General features: G+C 37.0%; 1 protein-coding gene across 3 annotated transcripts in view; it reads left to right on the top strand.

Moving 5' to 3' along the window:
* Positions 1–18,180, top strand: part of col13a1 (collagen, type XIII, alpha 1) — a 102,533-nt gene extending 84,353 nt beyond the window's left edge. The window contains exons 33-43 of one of the 3 annotated variants that reach the window (XM_084391300.1): positions 17–61; positions 223–273; positions 477–503; positions 938–1,024; positions 3,113–3,148; positions 4,132–4,185; positions 4,439–4,492; positions 4,612–4,647; positions 7,808–7,894; positions 10,791–10,829; positions 11,188–12,920. In XM_084391300.1, coding sequence (XP_084247426.1) covers positions 17–61; positions 223–273; positions 477–503; positions 938–1,024; positions 3,113–3,148; positions 4,132–4,185; positions 4,439–4,492; positions 4,612–4,647; positions 7,808–7,894; positions 10,791–10,829; positions 11,188–11,190 — 519 coding nt within the window. In that variant the 3' untranslated portion in view covers positions 11,191–12,920. Of the gene's footprint in view, positions 1–16; positions 62–222; positions 274–476; positions 504–937; positions 1,025–3,112; positions 3,149–4,131; positions 4,186–4,438; positions 4,493–4,611; positions 4,648–7,807; positions 7,895–8,381; positions 8,460–10,790; positions 10,830–11,187; positions 12,921–16,443 lie in introns of those variants that run through there. The other 2 variants (XM_084391301.1, XM_084391302.1) reach the window with 2 other exon arrangements.
* Positions 18,181–18,610: the final 430 nt, after the last annotated feature.

Below are 18,610 nucleotides of genomic sequence, written 5' to 3'. Positions count from 1 at the left end.
TTCATAACGTCTTCAGGGTCAGAAAGGTGAACTTGGAGAGAAAGGAGATAAAGCAGAGCTGGTATGTTCCACATTTTTTAGCATTTGATTTGCACATTTTGGGGGTTTTAATGGGGTTTCAATAGATATTAGCTTAGCCTATTAGCTTATAACTATTTCAAAGTTAGGAAATATTTAGAATTAAATATCTTAATGGTTACTCTCCTATCTGTGTTGTTTTAGGTCTATGGGCCTGCTGGGCCTCCAGGACCTGCAGGGCCAGTTGGGCCAATGGTGAGGGCATTGTCTACTCCATAAAAGCTTATGATAACAGCAGACATATTATAGATGGATATGTTGGCCAAAGGAGCATCAGTGCATTTTTTTTTTTTTTTTCTCATTTGATGGTACATTTATAAAGAGGAACTCATTTTTTACAGCTCAAAATGTTTGAGTTTTAATGCTGATATATCATGTTTATTTTTTGTGCTTATCAGGGAACTCCAGGTTTGTCAGGACCAAAGGTAAGTATCCCAGCCCAAGTCACTATAAATTCCAGTTTAACTAACTTCAAGGAATAGTTCACCCAAAAATAAAAATCCTGCCATCATTTACTCACCCTCAAGTTGTTTTAACCCTGTATGAGTTTCTTTCTTCTGCTGAACACAAAAGAAGATATTTTGAAGAATATGGGTAACCAAACAGTTGATGGGCCCCATTGACTTCCATAGTATGAAAAAATGGGGGGCCCAATTGGGGCCCAATTTTTGGTTACCCATATTCTTCAAAATATCTTATTTTGTGAAAGAAAGTCATACAGATTTTTAGCAACTTGAGGGTTGAGTAAATGATGACAGAATTTTCATTTTTGGGTGAACTATCCCTTTAAATTGAATAGTTATGTGCCTTGCCATATGTTAAACAAGACATTAAATCTTTTATGTTCTTTCTGGGTCAGGGAGAGCCAGGAATAGGCTTGAGAGGAGAGAAGGGATCACCTGGACAAAAAGGAGATAAAGGAGACAGGGGCCATCTTGGACTCCCTGTAAGTACATTTCTGATTCTTATAATCTAGTGTTTAATGCTTTGCATGCTTTGGAAGATAAAAGAGCTGTCCGATTCATCAAATCAATACTTATGATGAATAAATGAGTACGTCATATCAGTGATACCAGTGAGTAATTAATTTGATAATATTCATGCAATCTTGTCAGCTGAACCAATATATTTTTGTCTTTCCTGAGTGCAGCATTAGTGGAAAAGCATGTTTTGTGTAAGGTTTGTGCTTTAGACCCGTTAATGCAAATATCATTGTGCTGATATGTCATGTGTCTCTGTAACTAGATGTCATGGTTCATGGCTAAGTGTCACATTGCATGATGAATCAGTGCATCTCAACATTTGGCAATCATATATACAAGTGCCATCATGTAATCGTCTTGTCACATTGTTTTATACACATTGTAATAGATTACCAACGAGTTCCTGATGGTTTCATCATATTACTGTAACTGACTGACTTTCAAAATGCTCTATGTGGTTGTTTATAAAATGTTTCCTCTCTGTTCGTTAAATAGCATGCTATAGGTTATGTTACTGTGAATTTCAGGGGTCTTTTCCTGACTTCTGGTGTATATCTGTGGTGTCAAAGTCATTGATAAACTTGTTCTAGTCACATCATCAATGGCACAGTAACTCCTTTTAAACAAATAAGAGAAAGTGTTGAAAATGTCTAGAAAATCTTTAGAATGCACTGCACAAAAAAAGTTTTTTTCTTTTCTGCTAATTTTATCTAAGCATAAATCTCACAATGTTGATTCTTAAGAAAAGCAAAAACATGTTACCAATGTGGGAAGAAAATTAGAAATTAGAGCCTTATGCAAGTACATTTTACGTAATGAAAATTGTTTACAGATTTTTACTGGAAAACAAGATAAAATTCTGCTTAAGAATATGAAAAAACAATGAACCAAAGCTTTTTGTGTTGTGGAAGGGCTAATATTACCCAGTGTGCTCCTCTGTTCCATAACATAGTGAGCTGCCAACCTACAGTAGGCATAATTTCAAGGCATCGTAGGTACACTAAACACTTGGCTGCACCAATAACCTTAGATTTTTTTGTTAGCGTAGCAAAATGCTATCATCAAAATAACTTAAAAGGGTCATGAACTGGATTGTTTTATTATTTTATAATGTTGCCTGGGGTGCCCTTATAATGTTAGTATGATTTTTACATCAAAAATCATCATAATTTAGAAATAAAAGGCATTTTTCCTAGCCTGATTTTAGCCTCTGATTTGAACGCTCTGTTTTAAGGGGCGTGTCTGCTTTTGAAAATTAGATTTCTCAGTTCATCACCCCTTTAATAAAACTAAAATAACTTATAAAGATATAGTTCTAAAATCGTCCTAAATATAAAAGAATAGCAGAGTCCATACAACAACTTTGACGGCACAGAGAAAAGATATCGTTGAAATCTATTCCAGAACAATATTTTCCCGCTGATTTAACATTGACAGCCAATCAGAATCCATCCTGCGTCTGCTAATGTTATAGATATCTTTATAGTTATCGTTCTCGGTGTGAACAAGCCTTTAGCTTCAGGTCAACTCTCCTATGCAGAGATTGGAGCGCTATCTATTTGTGTTGCCGCCTATGTATAGTGTTCCAATTCAGTCACTTATGAGGTTGCGCTTCACTTTAACATGCCACCTTAGAAGGTAGTAGACGGCAGTGCAGCTTACTAGGTTTTGGAATCGAACAACTATTTACAAGTATTATTTTTAGTTTTAGCATCTCTTCTGGAATTTAAAACCCACCTGTTGTTATTTTATCACCTTTCATAGAGCTGAAAGGAATGATTGAAAACAGCATGCTGTATTAAGGGCCGGTTTAAGTCGCGTTCACTAGCAGTCACTCTATAAGAAGCTAAAGTCACATTGAAAGGAGTTACTGCCCGTCTCTTACATGTCATCTTCAACATGTCACCCCTCCATCAAAACTAGTGTTGTTTTTATGTGGCACACAAGTCACTGCTTCACTCACCCACCCTCTCCTCCCCCCACACTTCTCCCCTCCCTCTCCACCACCTCCATCTCTCCTCTCGCTCTGTAACTCTTTACACACTGTCCAGGGGGCTCATGGTTTAGACGGCAGGCCTGGTCCAGTGGTGAGTGGCGCAAGACCCGTTCCCATCATCCACCCCTCTATTTCCATCCTTCCCTCTCTCTTTTCCCCCTCCGCAGTCTGCCTGCTTCACTCTTTCTGTCTGTCTGCCTCTGCTTGAGCCGTTGCTTGCTTGTCTTTTCTGTGTTGTCTAATGGTCAAGGCCTTGTTTAGATCTCTACTGAGGTTGCATCGGCATGAGTATGACTTTGATTTGACTTTGTCCCTAAGCCTGTTTGGCTGTTGCCTCTTGCTGTTTCCAGAGGTACCGCGCTCAGTTTATTTCTCAACCTGTCAACACGCGAGTGAGTGAAGGGGAGCATGACCAAACACTTATAAACATCTCGCCCGCTCTCTCACTCTGAAACGCACTTTCTCTTTCTTTGAAAAGTACGTACTTAGTGCTCTACCAGTGAATAATCCCTTTGCATTTCATGCCGTCGCAGCCCTCTTTACCTATATATATATATGTACTCGAACATGCCTGACCTCTGTTGACCTTTCAAAGGCTTAATTCCCTTCAAGCTTCAGAGCTTTATTTCATTCCAAGACAAGCTTTGACCTTGTAATGTCATACCAGGAGAGAGCATGATGGGATGCGGCTGCATGAACAATGATTACAGTATGGCATACGACTGTACAAATGGCTGAGAAGCAAGTCTCCCGAAAAAGCAAGATGTCTAACAGCCCTTCTCTTGAATCCTCTCCAAGTCATGAGAGGAAAATGGAAGATGGATTCGCTGTTATTTACTTGTGTGTCTGTTTATTTCCCTTTAGATCAACAAACTTTGGAGTTTTTTCGAGTTTGGACCTCAGATGACTGTTTTCAAACATACATAAAGAGTTTAAAATAGCTTTTATTCAACTCTGAGAAGTTTGTTGATCTATTGGTGCTCAACACTGACTAGTTTCTCTCCCTTTCTGACCTCGTCACCGAACACCATCCCCTCTGTTGAAGCTCACGCATGTCACTTTCTTTGTTCAAAGGGTCTTATAGGACCAGCGGGAGTGTCTGGGCCTGCAGGACCAAAAGGAGAAATGGTTAGTGCTCCCATCCTCATGACAATTGACCAAATGAAATATTTTTGAATGTACATCACAATTAATTGCATTATTAGTACTTAGGCGATGAATAACTCATGATCAGTTGTTGAATTATTACATATGCACATGCAAGGTAGTTAATTCAACATCCCCTCGTCCAACCTATCAAAAACATTCACTGATTGTATAAGATGTAAAGTCCAATGTAATGCAGTTCAATATAATGTCTATGCGTTTTTTTACTGTACAGGGGGAAAAGGGCGATATGGGAGTAGCAGGACCAATTGGGCCTCAAGGCATCCCAGTAAGTGCTGTACCAGAGCACAATTTAACATTTTAAATATTGTAACGTTTCCAAACCACATATAAGTGCATTCAAATGAAAAATAGACCATCATTAATGTCTCTCCCCCTTTCATTCAGGGTTTAGTAGGACCACCGGGATTAAAAGGAAATCGGGTAAGATTATAAATGCTTTCTTGATCGTAGTTTGTTTGCAGAATATGTTATTGTGACTTTGAAGGACAATAACATGAGTCCACTTTCTTAAAATAAAGGGATGGACGATATTTCTAAACCAGCATGAATCTGCCAAACTTTTAAGCATTAGCTACTGTTCATTAGTAAATAACGGTGGCTATTTAATTTGTCATTATCAGTTATTATGCAGTATTTAGCCGGGCTCAGACTCGGGCTCAGACTCAACGCAATTGTGCGTTATAAAGTTAGAATTGAAAGTCTGAATCGCAATTCTGACTTTATAACGCGCAATTTTGTCTGAGTCCGAGTCTTAGTTGTTTTCGCAATTTATATCTCCTAATTCTGACTTTTATAAGCAGAATTGCGAGTTCATACCTCACAATTCTGACTTTATAACTCGCAATTGTGTGTCACAAAAGGCAGAATTATGAGATAAAAAGTCATAATTACCTTTTTTATTTTTTATTCTGTGGCAGAAACAAGCCTCCATAGAGCCCGGCTTTATCAATTGTATTTGTTATGGAGGTTTTTTCAAAGACACAAGCAGAAGCATGCTGGGTGTAAGAAATTAGAATGGCTACTGCTCACTGCTAGAAAATATGTGTATATTATATACAGTGGGGTCTAAAAGTCTGTGAAAATAAAAAATCTAAAATGAACAAACCTGGAAATAAACGTCTTAGAATTTTGACAAATTTAAAACACAAAAACGTTATGACAAATAATGAGGAAAAATGTACATTTCTGCACTATTTTTCAGTCATTATCGATCAGATGTCCTTGCTCCCTTTGAATCACAAGATGCTCTGTGAATCTTTCTCAAATCATTTTGAATTGAGCATCAGATTTTATACGCACACACACACACATAAATATTTATTCAATTCTAAGTCAAATTGATATGTTAATCTTTCTATTTTATAAAATGTATTAAATATACAAAAATGCTCAACAGTCTTTTGGATGCCACTGTATATGTTAATTATTCATGATAGAATTGTTTAAACATATAATCTCCAGAACTGTTTATTTGTCAGTCCTTTATATAAATATATTTGCAATTTATATATTTGAATTATTTATTTGCAGTATATTTAAAACATATTTGTGCATGATTAATGCAAAAACTGACCTATGATATAAAATGCTAAATTTGAGTTTAAATTAAGAGTTATTATTATAAAAAGTAGTACACGTGAATTGACCATTGCTTTTCTGTGCTTTTCCTGTGCTTTCATCCTCCTAGACTGTATGCCTGTCTCCTATTAACACTAATTTCCTCAGTTAATGACTGAATGTCTCCCACCTTGAAAGTCAGGACATGTCAGTGCTCCTCCCAGCATCCTCCACTGGTTTCACTGGTTTTGATAAATCTGTCAGCATGCTGCTGCTCAGCTCAGTGGGAAGGTGTTGTGGAGGACCCTTGGACACGGTGCTGTTTTTACTCTTGTCCTTTCCTTGTCTTCCTCTCTTTTTTCCACAGGTCTTCCTATCCCCTTTTCCTCCCCCCGCACCCTAGCCTGTGTCCGTGGCTCTTTTTGCCGAGTCGGGCCGGGTCGTCCTCTCTGTCCCCCTCTCACTCCCTGGCCTCCTCCTGCATCCTAATGTCGTAGCCTGGGTTAATACTCCTCCTCTTCCTCACCTCCTATACTTTTGTTCATATCCTTGACTTACCTCCCTACCAACCTGCATTGATTTTCTCCCAATTATGCTAATGCACAGAGTTCTTATTGTTCCACGAAAGCCACATCTGGATCTATTTTGAAAAGGCACATAACCAAGCAATGTGGGAAATGGCATTATGTCGGTGTAGAGCTCATTCTGACATCCTGATGAGAGTATTTAGGACTCCTGATGTGAGCCAAAAGTTCAGAAACAGTCTTAAGGAATCAGTATTTGTCAAACAGGATTAGAAAATGAGCTCCATGTTGATTCATAATGTAATTTTTCCTTCCTCCATTAAGTGTTAGAATAACTATCATGATGAGGGCTGTTCGGAATGTTAGAACTCTGTATTAAAGCATAGAAAGATCCCATTTATATAGCTTAAATGTAATAGTTTCCTCCAAAGAACCCTTAAACTTTGCGTGCAGCCTTGAAGATAAATCATGAAACACTCTAAAAAGCAAAGCTGGTCTTAATTAGTATAGAATAGGGATGTTGATTAAACCGTTTTAGTGCCTCGTCAGCTTTTGTACATTAGCCTTTGTAATTTAATTTCATTGTTCTATATGGAATCAATCACAGATTGTCTACTTATTAGAGCCAACATTTATTAGCTGCCAAGAATAAGGAATAAAAAAATATTCCCTTCAAAGGTTTAGATGTAGGGATCAAAAATGATGTTCAGTCATCATCATTACCCATTACCTTTATTCAGCAAGGACACATTGAATTGATCAAACGTACCAGTAAAGAAACATTTATAATGTTACAAAAGAGTTCATTCTATTTCATTTTTTTAAATGCTGTTCTTTTTCATGGTTTCCACAAAAATATTAAGCAACACAACTGCTTTCAACAGTTGATAATAAATGTTTCATGTTTTCTGAAGGATCATGTGACACTGAAGACTGGAGAAATGATGCTGAAAATTCAGCTTCGCATCACAGCATTGAATTGCATTTCAAAATTTAGTATATTAATAAAATACAAAAATGTTATTTTAAATTCTAATAATATTTCACAGTATTACTATTTTTACTGTATTTTTTGATCAAATGAATGCGCCTTGGTTGGGCGTACGAGACTTCTTTTAAAAACATTAAATCATCTTACTGACCCCAAACTTTTGAATGGGAGTGTATATGTAATTGAGACTTAAAAATTTGGCTCCAAAGAGCATGACCTTTTCAAAATTTTTTAAAATATTTAGTAAATGTGCATTCAGTATTTTTTACACAAAGTTAGTAATACTTCAAAAAAATATTTTTAAATCCCACACTAACCACACTGGCTGACCTCCTTAACCCCTCCACTTACCCTCCTTAAATGATCCCAATACTCATTGTAGCTCAGTTCAAAAGCACATCTACTTTTAGAGTGTCTTGTAGTTATTCTTAGTGATGGTGCTTTTCTTACAAGTACTGCTAGTAGACTAGGAGGTCTGACTTTTTTCCGAATGCACTGTTGTTTGCAGGGGGAGAGGGGCAAGAAAGGCAACAGGGGGGCCAAAGGGGATAAGGGAGACCAAGGAGCCCCAGGATTAGATGCCCCGTGTCCGTTGGTATGTCTTTCGTTCAACGTGCAGCACCAAGGCAAAAGGAGACTTCACGAAAGCCACGTCTCCTTATGTCTTTGTGTAATAAACACTAACAACTGCCCAGAAGAGTTCTGGTCCAAGTCTTAGAATTACAATGTATATGCATATAAAGAGACTTTGTGCTCATATATTTCTCATACATTACATAAGAACTATTGTAGATAGGGATTTGAATTAAACATGACTAGGCACCAGAACTCTTAATGGGATTTTTGCTTTTCAGGATTAGGGCTGACAGGAATTTGGTTCTGATGAACACAGTGGGATGGAGCCACTATTCAATAAATCATAGTTGAACTATGTGGAGTTTACATCCCTGTGGATGTGGTGAACAAATTCCTGTCAGTCTCAGGTCCGGTGTGCTCCGGACCAATCAGACGCTGGAACACAGCGGCCATTGTGGGGGTGTGGCTGGACGACAGGATGTTTATTTGATTGATTTCATAAACAGGGTTTCCGAGGCTTTAAAGGGGAGAAAGGTGAACCGGGGCTGCCAGGCCTGGACGGGCTAGATGCCCCGTGCGCTGTGGTATGCTGCTGTCTATCCCTTTCCTTGTTCCGCATGCTTCCTGCTGTCCTGAAGCGAATGCTGCAGCGTAGCCCGTTCGGAATGAAGAACAAATGAAGAATAGAACAGGAAAAAAAGCTTGCATTAATATCTTTAACTCTGTTAAATCTACAAACTTTCAAGGGGTCATGAATTCAGAAATACATTTTTCCTTGATCTTATGACAAGTCATTGTACTATAAAAATATCCTGTAAACTTCTGTAAACTGAAACCAAGCTCCCAAAACGACACTACACTATACACTACTCAGTTTGAGGTACATTATGAGATGTTGCAACTGTAATTCCTCACCATCAGCATTAACAAGTGCATGTCCATCAACAAACCGATTATTTTACTTGTAATTATTTTTTTACCGAGTATTTTTCTAATTTATTGAAGTGAACATGTGTAAACTGTATCAATAACAGTGCATACATTAGCCGAGCTCTAGCGTGAATGACTGATGGAACATAAACGTTGGTAAAACAAATCTTGCTCCATGCTTAATCTTTCCTCAAAGTAGTGAGAACGACAGACAGTCTGCATTAATAGACACAGTTTTAGGTAATCGTGGCCCACAACTGATTAGCAGAAGTATTTCAGTAAGACAGTGATAACGTGAGTTAGCCAGTTAGCAGGAGACTAACACACTATAAAACTCAAAACTAAGTATTTTAAACACCATCTTTCAAGAGCAGGCGGTTTGTGAATCCTGCATTGAACCCTGAGATTTGAGAAGCAGTCGTCAGTGAAGTAACACAGCAAAAGTTTAGGATTATACTGCTGTGATATCGTGGTAAAGATGAATTTTAACCACTGGTTCTTCACATGCTCGTCCTTGGGCAGAAAGCTTTACCTTCACATTGTGTAGAGCACAGCGTCTTCTAGACATGATGCTATCCAGTATCCACAGGAATCAGCTGCTGGTTTGAGGTTCAAGTTTTCCCTGGTGTCTGCACACGCAATAAGTGGACGGGCAATATGCTAATGTTTCGTATTGACGTCACAACGTCAAGACTCGTTTGAAAAAACGATTCATTTCATTGACTCAGAGTCGACTCTTACTTTTGAAAGACAATAACTTTATATTGCACTTTCAAATTTAAAACTTTGCAGGATGTTTTCATTCACTTAGAGCTCTGTTAAACAATACATGAAAGGTCATTTTCAAAAATCCATAAAGGGGGCACTTTAATATGCAAACCGGTTCCTCAATCATAGCAGTGGGCATCTACTTCAAAGTCTTGAATGCGGCATGCCCATCAAAACTGAGTGTTTCAAAGAGAAGGTAAAAACAGGATGGAAAATAGCTTATGAAAATCTTGCTAACATTATAAGTGAACCTCAAAGAACATTAAAATTTTATGAAAAAATGCAGTTCATGACCCCTTTAATTATGAACCATTTTTTAAAATCTGTTTCAGGAAAAAACTACATTTATTATATTATTAAAATAATAAAAATCTAACCGTTTGTTTTCACCAATAGGTTTTTGTGTTAATTTAACACTTGCTTCATTTGATTTCTGTAAAATATACATATTGAGACTACTTGTAAAATAAAATGGTTGCTACTTAATCAGTTTTTTTTTAATGTTTAACATGAATGCATGCATTGTTTTATTTTTTTATTTATCTCTGAATCCAATTTTCTTACACTAACCTGCATATAAACAAAATAACATTCACCACGTCTGTTTTCATCCGGTAAAATGGAGCACCCTGGATCACCACAAATATCTGCATGAAAGAAAGTGTTCAATAGAAATGCCTTGTTGCAAAAAGCAGGTATCTTGACTGCTCATTATTTTTTACATATACATATGATTTACCCGATTGAATTCTTAAGAATGGAAACCCTTTGGTTTGAAATACATCATCTTTGCATATATAGATAGCTATATTATTATTATTATAGTATTATATATTTATGGTTATAGTTTTGAATGTTGCTTTATAAGTGTTTATGTTTGTGTGAATGGATACTTGATTGATTGATTGATTGATGGATTGATGGCTTGATTGATTGATTGATTGATTGATTGATTGAGTGAGTGAGTGAGTGAGTGAGTGAGTGAGTGAGTGAGTGAGTGAGTGAGTGAGTGAGTGAGTGAGTGAGTGAGTGAGTGAGTGAGTGAGTGAGTGAGTGAGTGAGTGATTGATTGATTGATGGATGAGTGGAAATGTATGTTTCAAAAGTGCTACTGAAATGGTTATGCATACTGTATGTGCACGGATACTGTTATGTTTCCTATCTCAAGAAAATGAAATGATTTTTACTATATTCTTCACCTCTCCTCTTTGTTTTAGGGCGATGATGGTCTGCCAGTACCAGGGTGTTGGAATAAAGTGAGTTCTCTTGACTGATCATATTAACATTTTGCTTTTGAAATAATTGCGTCCATGCCATCCTTACTATGATATAACTCGTGCAATGAATTCATGATATGGAGGTATAGATTTAAAGTTACTATATTAACTGTCATCTACAATCCGTTTGTAATCATAATTTAATGCAAATTGGTTTATCATTTTCAATCTGCTGCAATATAGTACTTTTGTGTTGTTTCGAATCTGATTTGAGCTTTATTAGTGATTACACTCTTTTCTTTCAATACAACATCCGATAGGAAACAATCTATGCCTCCATTTGCTTGAAAGATGTGTGCTTTGAAAATAACATGTGCTTTTGCCTCTTGTCTTGCAGTGATGTTAATTCCTGAATGCCATGTGTGATTGTAAATAGAATATTTATTTTTGTACTTTTTTTTTTTGTTGCCATTGATCTGTTATAAGGATGGAAAATACAGCAAACCATAAAAATATTGGCAGGACTTTTGTACAGATGTTTATTTTTATTACTGGTAATGTTTTTTTTTTTATGTAATGGACTTTATACTGTACCTATGCATTATGTCAAAATGTTTTGATCAAGGAAGAAATATACTGTGGCAGCATATGCATGATATTTGTGCATTATGTTAACTGATACGTGCCTATTAACTTATTGTATCATGGTGTTTTAATGTGTTGTGTCGGACCACGCTGCACTGATTAGTGGGGCTGGAGTTACAAATTGGCCTTGTGTGTAAGAGGAAACCCTTTGCTCTGAGAATAACATGGACATGTTCACACCAAACCTAATGATCTTACACTGTAACTGCATATGTTTACTGACAATTAAAATGACTTATTTCAAAGTCCATTCTACATGCAGTATAATTATCAAGTCAGTAGTTTCAGTGCATAAATTATAAACATTTGCACTGCACGACTTATTTAGTGAGCATTTCAAACTGTTTTGACTCCATATTCACCTGCCAAATATATTATTGCAAAAACTGAATTAGTCAACTGCTTCATGTAAGGAAAATAATGTAATCTTCATGCAGTGCTTTGCCCCCATGGGCTTTATGTAAATATGCCAGAATCTTGCCCTTTCAGCAGTTATTTTCTGTTTCTATTTCTATTCTTATCTCTGACAATTTAATAATAGAGAGAAATTCAATTTTTTAAAATTTATCTCATGTATTGCTGCTCACTGTCAAGCACATCTTTGTGTTTGCTAATAAACATCTACACTACTGTTCAAAACCTTGGGGTCAGTAAAATATATATATATACTGTATATATTTAAAAGAAAATGCTTCTGTTCAGCATGGATAAATACATTTAAGCAAATGTGACACTAAAAACTTCTACATTCATTGTTGCAAAAACTTTCTATTCATCAAAGAATTCTGCAGCAAATCAGAATGATTTCTGAAGGATCATGTGACACTGAAGACTGGAGTAATGATGCTGAAAAGTCAGCTTTGCCACCACAGGAATAAATGAATTTAAAAATATATATATATCAACAGAAAAGAGACGTTTTAAATTTGTAAAAATATTTCACAATATTACTATTTTTACAGATTTTTTTTATTTTAAAAATTCAGCATCTTTGAGTTTTTTTGGAGTAAAAAAATCTTACCGACCCTAAAATTTAAAACAGTAGTGTATGTCCCGTTTTACCTCAACTATCGAGTACAAATGAAGAATAAAAGTTAGTATTATAAACTTGCAATTTCCATTATAATATGTTGATTCCCAAGACACATCAGGGTCATAGAAAAAGGCCCTTAGCTTAAATGGTTTTGTTTTGTGTTCATTCAGTGTTGAAGTCATTGAATTGTGTAGGACTGCTGCTGCTTACATTGACAAGCTGTTCGGGATCCATTTTGCCTGTTAATATGGAGTTAAGCATGGTTTGTAATCATCAGTGTCTATAAACTCTTTATTCGTCTGTAATACCTCATACTACTAACATGTGCCTTAATGCTTTTACTCTGCCAAAGTAGTTTTGAGACATATCAACCGTAATGTAAAAGAAGCTATGCTGTCAACATGAGGAATATAAGACAATAAATGGCTGTAAAAAAAGTTCAGCCAAAACGTTTCCTAACGTCTTTTTTTAACTGTTTGTTTGCATAGTGGTGACATGTTGAAAAATTAACACGCTCGGGATGTTCACATGCTGCAGGTTTGCTTGTTACCGTGATTTGCATCTGACTGAAGTGTGAAAACTGCATCAGTAGGTTATACAATTATTCTCAGTGTTGGGGAAAGTTACTTTTAAAATTAATGCATTACAATAATGCGTTTCTCCCTTGAAACGTAACTAATTGTGTTATAGTTACTTTTTATGGAAAGTAATGTGTCGTGTTACTTTTTATCATCTGGGATGGGCTTGCTTGTTTGTTTTTAATGACCAAAAAAAAAAAGTTCTGTTTTTGGCAAATGTGAAGGCCTTTCACACCAAAAGTAAAATGAATAGCCTAAGCCTCAGGCTGAAGGAAATGCACATTCACTCCTGTACAGTAGAGGGCGCAGCTCAAACAAACCTTTCAGCTGTGCTGCCATTCTAGCTTGCAGTAGAATAGGACGCAGGAGAAGAAACTCCAAAGCTGCGTCAGAGGACGGCTGTGTCCAAATTCAGGGTCTGCATCCTCCTGAGGATCCTTCCTACCCGGTTGAAGGAGGAGGGGTCCTCCGACGACCGCAAAACCCGGAAGTCGGTGTTTGTGAATTTGGACAGCCTACCCTTCTTTCAGTTCCCTCCCTTACCCGTTGCTCATATCCTGTCGCCTAGCAACCGTGACAGCGCTAAGCAAGAAGCGGGAAAATGGACAAACAAAGAGTTATTCTCCTCATTTTAATTCTTTTGGAAGAAATAAAGCAATATTTTTTTGAAAAGCCAGTTTTTAAAAAACTTACATCGAAAAGCATACTCCTCTCCCACTCCGCTACCGCTCGCTTCGTCCGCCATTACGCTCTGCCGAAAAGAATTATGGGATAGGTAGGACGGGAAAGGATCCACCACACCCATCCTTCCAATTCGGGGAAAAGGAGGACGTATTTGTGGGCCGCATTTGAAGGATCCTACGAATTTGGACAGCCTTCGTCGCGGCGCTGTGACGTAACATCCTTCAAATGAGTACTCCGAAGGATGTAGACCCTGAATTTGGACACAGCCAATGTCTAATAAGGCGAGAAGTTTCACTCTCAGTACACTTCCGGCTTCTGAACTGGTTGCAGTTCCACTCTTGTTCCATATGAGGGCGCTCACATGACGAGTGCAGAATGAATGGAGGTCTATGGCAGTATACCCATCAAAATCCACTTTTCTCAGGATATAATTTTTTGTCTAGTAATTTGAATATTGTATTCGAAAGGAGAGGCAAAGAAATTACACATTGCTGGGTGTTCGATTTTTTAGAGTCACTTATTTGCTTTAAAAAGTATTTTAAAGTGTCAATGACGTCATACACATCGTACGACCAGAGATACTGCTTTACAGCAATCCTTCAGTCACTTTGGTGCTTTCGCGCTCTGCACTTTCTTTTCTCTCGAGGCATCGACAACACAGCTGACACAGGTAAATACACGTGCTAGACGAGTTTTTGTTTTGTTTATTTCTGGTCCCACTTCGGATGCCACGATGCCATCAAGCGGTATCTCTGGCCGTAATCAGTCCTTCACTGACCAATCAGCGTTCATTAGCAGAATGCTAGCGTGTAATGGGCAACAACAACTCAACCTGTAAGAAATCGAAAGGACATAAGTACTCGTTCATTCAACTTTCGACCTATAACCCATGTTGAACTTGCAAAACCTATCGAATCTGAGATTTCTCAACGGCAATCGGGTGAAAGAGACAAATTTAGCCGTCTAGCCCCATAGACTCCCATTCATTCTACACTCATGGGCGATCGCCCCCAGTGGAACTCTGGTGGAACTACAACCAAAATTCGGTAAAATAGGACTTAATAGGGAGTGGGCAGGCTCTCCGTAGACGGGCTCTGGCTGCGTCCAAAATCGCATAGGCCTACTGAGTATGTACTACATTTGAATTTGAACTTATTTCACAAACATTTTAAGTATGTTCTAAATAGTGTGAATGTAATCTGGACGTACTACATTCGCCATGTTGTCATTATCATGTGACCTGCCAGCGTCAGTTACATCGCTTCACTGCCACTCATAAATCCTCTCCCGTGGCCTCATGGGATAGTAAAGTGTCCATCGAATGCACACTTCAGAATATCGCTGGAAGTAGGTCATCCAGGGACTTTTCGCCCACTGTTTTTCGCATACTATATAGGGAAGTATTTGATTTTGGACGCAGCGCAAGGCTGTATCTGAAATCGCATACTCTCTTGAGCAGGTACTTATTTCGAATAAGTAATTACTTCACGGCCGCTAAAAATGTACATTCTGAGTGTGTGTAGTATGAATGTAATATGGACATACTAAATTTGCCATATTGTCATTATCATGTGACCTACCACATAACCTACCACTTACGTAGCTTCACTGCCACTCATAAATCCTCTCCCGTGGCCTCATGGGATAGTAAAGTGTCCATCGTATGCACACTTCAGAATATCGCTGGAAGTAGGTCATCCAGGGACTTTTCGCCCACTGTTTTTCGCATACTATACAGGGAAGTATTTGATTTTGGACGCAGCGCAAGGCTGTATCTGAAATAGCATACTCTCTTGAGCATGCAGGTACTTATTTTGAATAAGTAATTACTTCACGGCCGCTAAAAATTTACATTCTATATATGAGTGTGTGTAGTATGAATGTAATATGGACATACTAAATTTGCTATATTGTCATTATCATGTGACCTACCACATAACCTACCACTTATGGGAGCCTGTGCTCATGGGATAGTAAAGTGTCCATCGTATGCACACTTCTCGCCGGAAGTACTAGGTCATCCGGAGACTTTTTGCCTACTCTTTTATGAGTACTGTGAATTCGGACATACTTCTTTTGTCACATTTTTCGCCTACTATATAGTATAGGGAAATATGTGATTTCGGATGCAGCCCAACACTCACTTCAGCAATAAATAAATAAAACGAAACGTTTTAGTAAAGTCATTTTTGTTTATTCGTGCAGTTGAATTGGATCATCGATGATCAGCAGCAAAGACATTGATTAATAAAGTGAGATTAAATACATAAAGTAATCTAACATGTAATTATTGCAGGTTGGCTTAATATTCTGTGTTTGCATTTCACTGTTTTTATTAATTTTGAGGAGTACTGAAATCTGTTTTTGTGAGATGAGTAAATGCTTACATTTAGTCTAGTAAACTACAGTAACCATCATGCACTTACTCCTGATTTCTCTCAACATGGGGACAGGAGAGCTGTCAGTCAATAAATGGGAAAACAAAGTAACTTGCTTATTTGAAAAAGTAACTCCGATATCTTGTAGTAAATGTATAAGTAGGCTAATACTTTGCTTGGAAAAGTAATCTGATAACATAACTTGCTTTTCTTGTAATGCGTTACCCCCAACACTGGTTATTCTACATGCATGTTGCCTGAAGCGTTCTCCATCTCCAAGTCAGGAGTAAAGTGTGTGTCAGTGCATTACAAATGTGTGTTTCTTTTATTAAAAGGGTCAGAATCCGTTCCAGCTAGCCAAGAAGTAATCCAGCGGTGAGATTCACGTGGTTCTGGTTTGATTTCCTTCATAAGCAACACAAAAACTTGAAGAGGTTTTGGACGATCTTTGAGTTTGGGCTGCTCTTTGGTGGCTGTTTGAAGGATTTTGTTTCCTGTATAACCGTCCTGTAGTTCTGGAAGGCCCCAGAGGGCGGCAGATATGAACAGACTAAACTGAACTACAGAGAAGACGATAATTCAGAAGTAGCCTGTCATTTCTCCAAGTTTTACACTCTTTTTCTTTCTCTTTTATATTATTCACTATGTGAAAGAAACATTTTAGCACATTTTGTTCCTTTTTAATGACAATGTTATGTACAATTATTAATGTTTGTGAGCAGAGGATTCAGCGCAGCTCATTGAACATGCAGATGTGGTGTTATTGTGTTTCCAGACAAACCAAAGAAAGAAAAATCTTTGATGATTCCTTATTCAAACTATCACTGCCTTCTACTAAGAGTTGTCGGTAGAATATAACCTCACACTTCACTCATAGTACATATTTACACTATACGTTTTATTTAACATGTTGTGCTTGAACAGCACAGTGATCAACCTTTAAAAAATGAGAATAAAATCACTTATACAGCTAAAACCAAAAAGTGAACATGAAGGACTATCACTGTAACTGAAATGCTATGTACCAACTTTCACCATAAACCTGCTAAAAGGTATTTAGCAAAAACAGTATTTACATTTTTTTTTTAAACTAGTTGCAACAAGGGCATTTGATGGTGTTGCAACATGCATGTACATTTCACTGCTGTAAACATAAATGTCAATGCTGACTTGATCTGTATATTTTGCAAACTCTTTGAAATGAAAATAACTGAGCGCAGTTTGTTTGGGTACTTGTACAGAACGGCTGTAATTTTAAGAATGTATGAGGCAGCTAATGCAAGAAATAATTAACCAGCAGTGACGCATTGGCCGTTTAATTTATTGTTTGGTTCACAACATGTGACCTTCAGATAAACTATTTGTTTATGTGAAGTTGTATGGCTGCGAATAATTAGAGTAAACATCTTGAACTATTTTTGGTTGTCCAGTATATGCAAGTTATTGTTATCAAATTCACAGAATATGGAGTACTGCTAGGGATGACAATATCGCTGCAACCATGGTGGGGTTTGTAAGGGAAAATATACTAAAGTCCTAACAATAATTATGAAAAATAAAAAAATGTACCAGCAGCTATTTTTAAAGTAAATGCAAGCATTCCTTACGTTATATTTTGACACCTGTTTCAGTCAAAAATTGGTTGTATATAAACCCATTGTATAGTTTCATTAAATCTTCTATTCTGACAAGTTTTAATCGTTTAAGAAGATGTTATAACATATAACTCATTTAAGGCTAAAAAACACCTATTTTCTTATCAGTATATAGGCCATTGTTTTCATGGTCACTATTAGAGGATAAGTCAGTTGGGCCTAAGTGAGAAATAACAATTCATTTTAAAATATGTCTATTTGTAATATTGTTCTTGGATTATAAATGACAGAGGTCTACTTGTATTTGATTTTGAAGACATTGTGTGATATATATGTGTAAAAATGAACATTTCATAATGATACACTCAAAAATAAAGGTTCTTCAATGGGTTTATTGGACACATTTTCGCTGTATAAGGTTCTTGATTCGACTATGTCAGTGTTTCTCAACTTGTGTGGATCGAGGAGTGTGTAGTCAAAGAAACAACGAAAAAAAAAAAAAACTAAATTCTAAATGTTTTTCTGATGCGAGACTTTTATTTTGAAAGACGTGGGTGAACGCAAATGAGATGTTGTCAGGCTATGTCAGTGTCATTATTCTAACATTATTTTCGTAGTTTGTCATCAAATAAAAAGTCTCTCGCCTCACAAAAACGAATTTTCCTGTTCTGTTAGACTTTGTGCTGTGCTCGAGACTCGCAATCGTTAAGAAAAAGTTGTTTTAAGTAGCCTATCAGGCTGTAAATCATGCTGGTTTATGGCATCAGCCAGTAAAGCCCTTCTAATTGTAACCTTTATTTTTAAGTGTTCACAGCTGTATGTTTAAAACCATGTATTTCTATGTGTTTTTCCCTTAGTTATAATATGATATTGGTTGCAAATAGGCCTACTAATCATTCTGTTCTGA

The sequence above is a fragment of the Rutilus rutilus genome (assembly GCF_951802725.1).
Source record: "Rutilus rutilus genome assembly, chromosome: 20".
NCBI classification, from domain to species: Eukaryota; Metazoa; Chordata; class Actinopteri; order Cypriniformes; family Leuciscidae; genus Rutilus; species Rutilus rutilus.
This window is presented reverse-complemented; position numbering and strand designations above follow the sequence as displayed.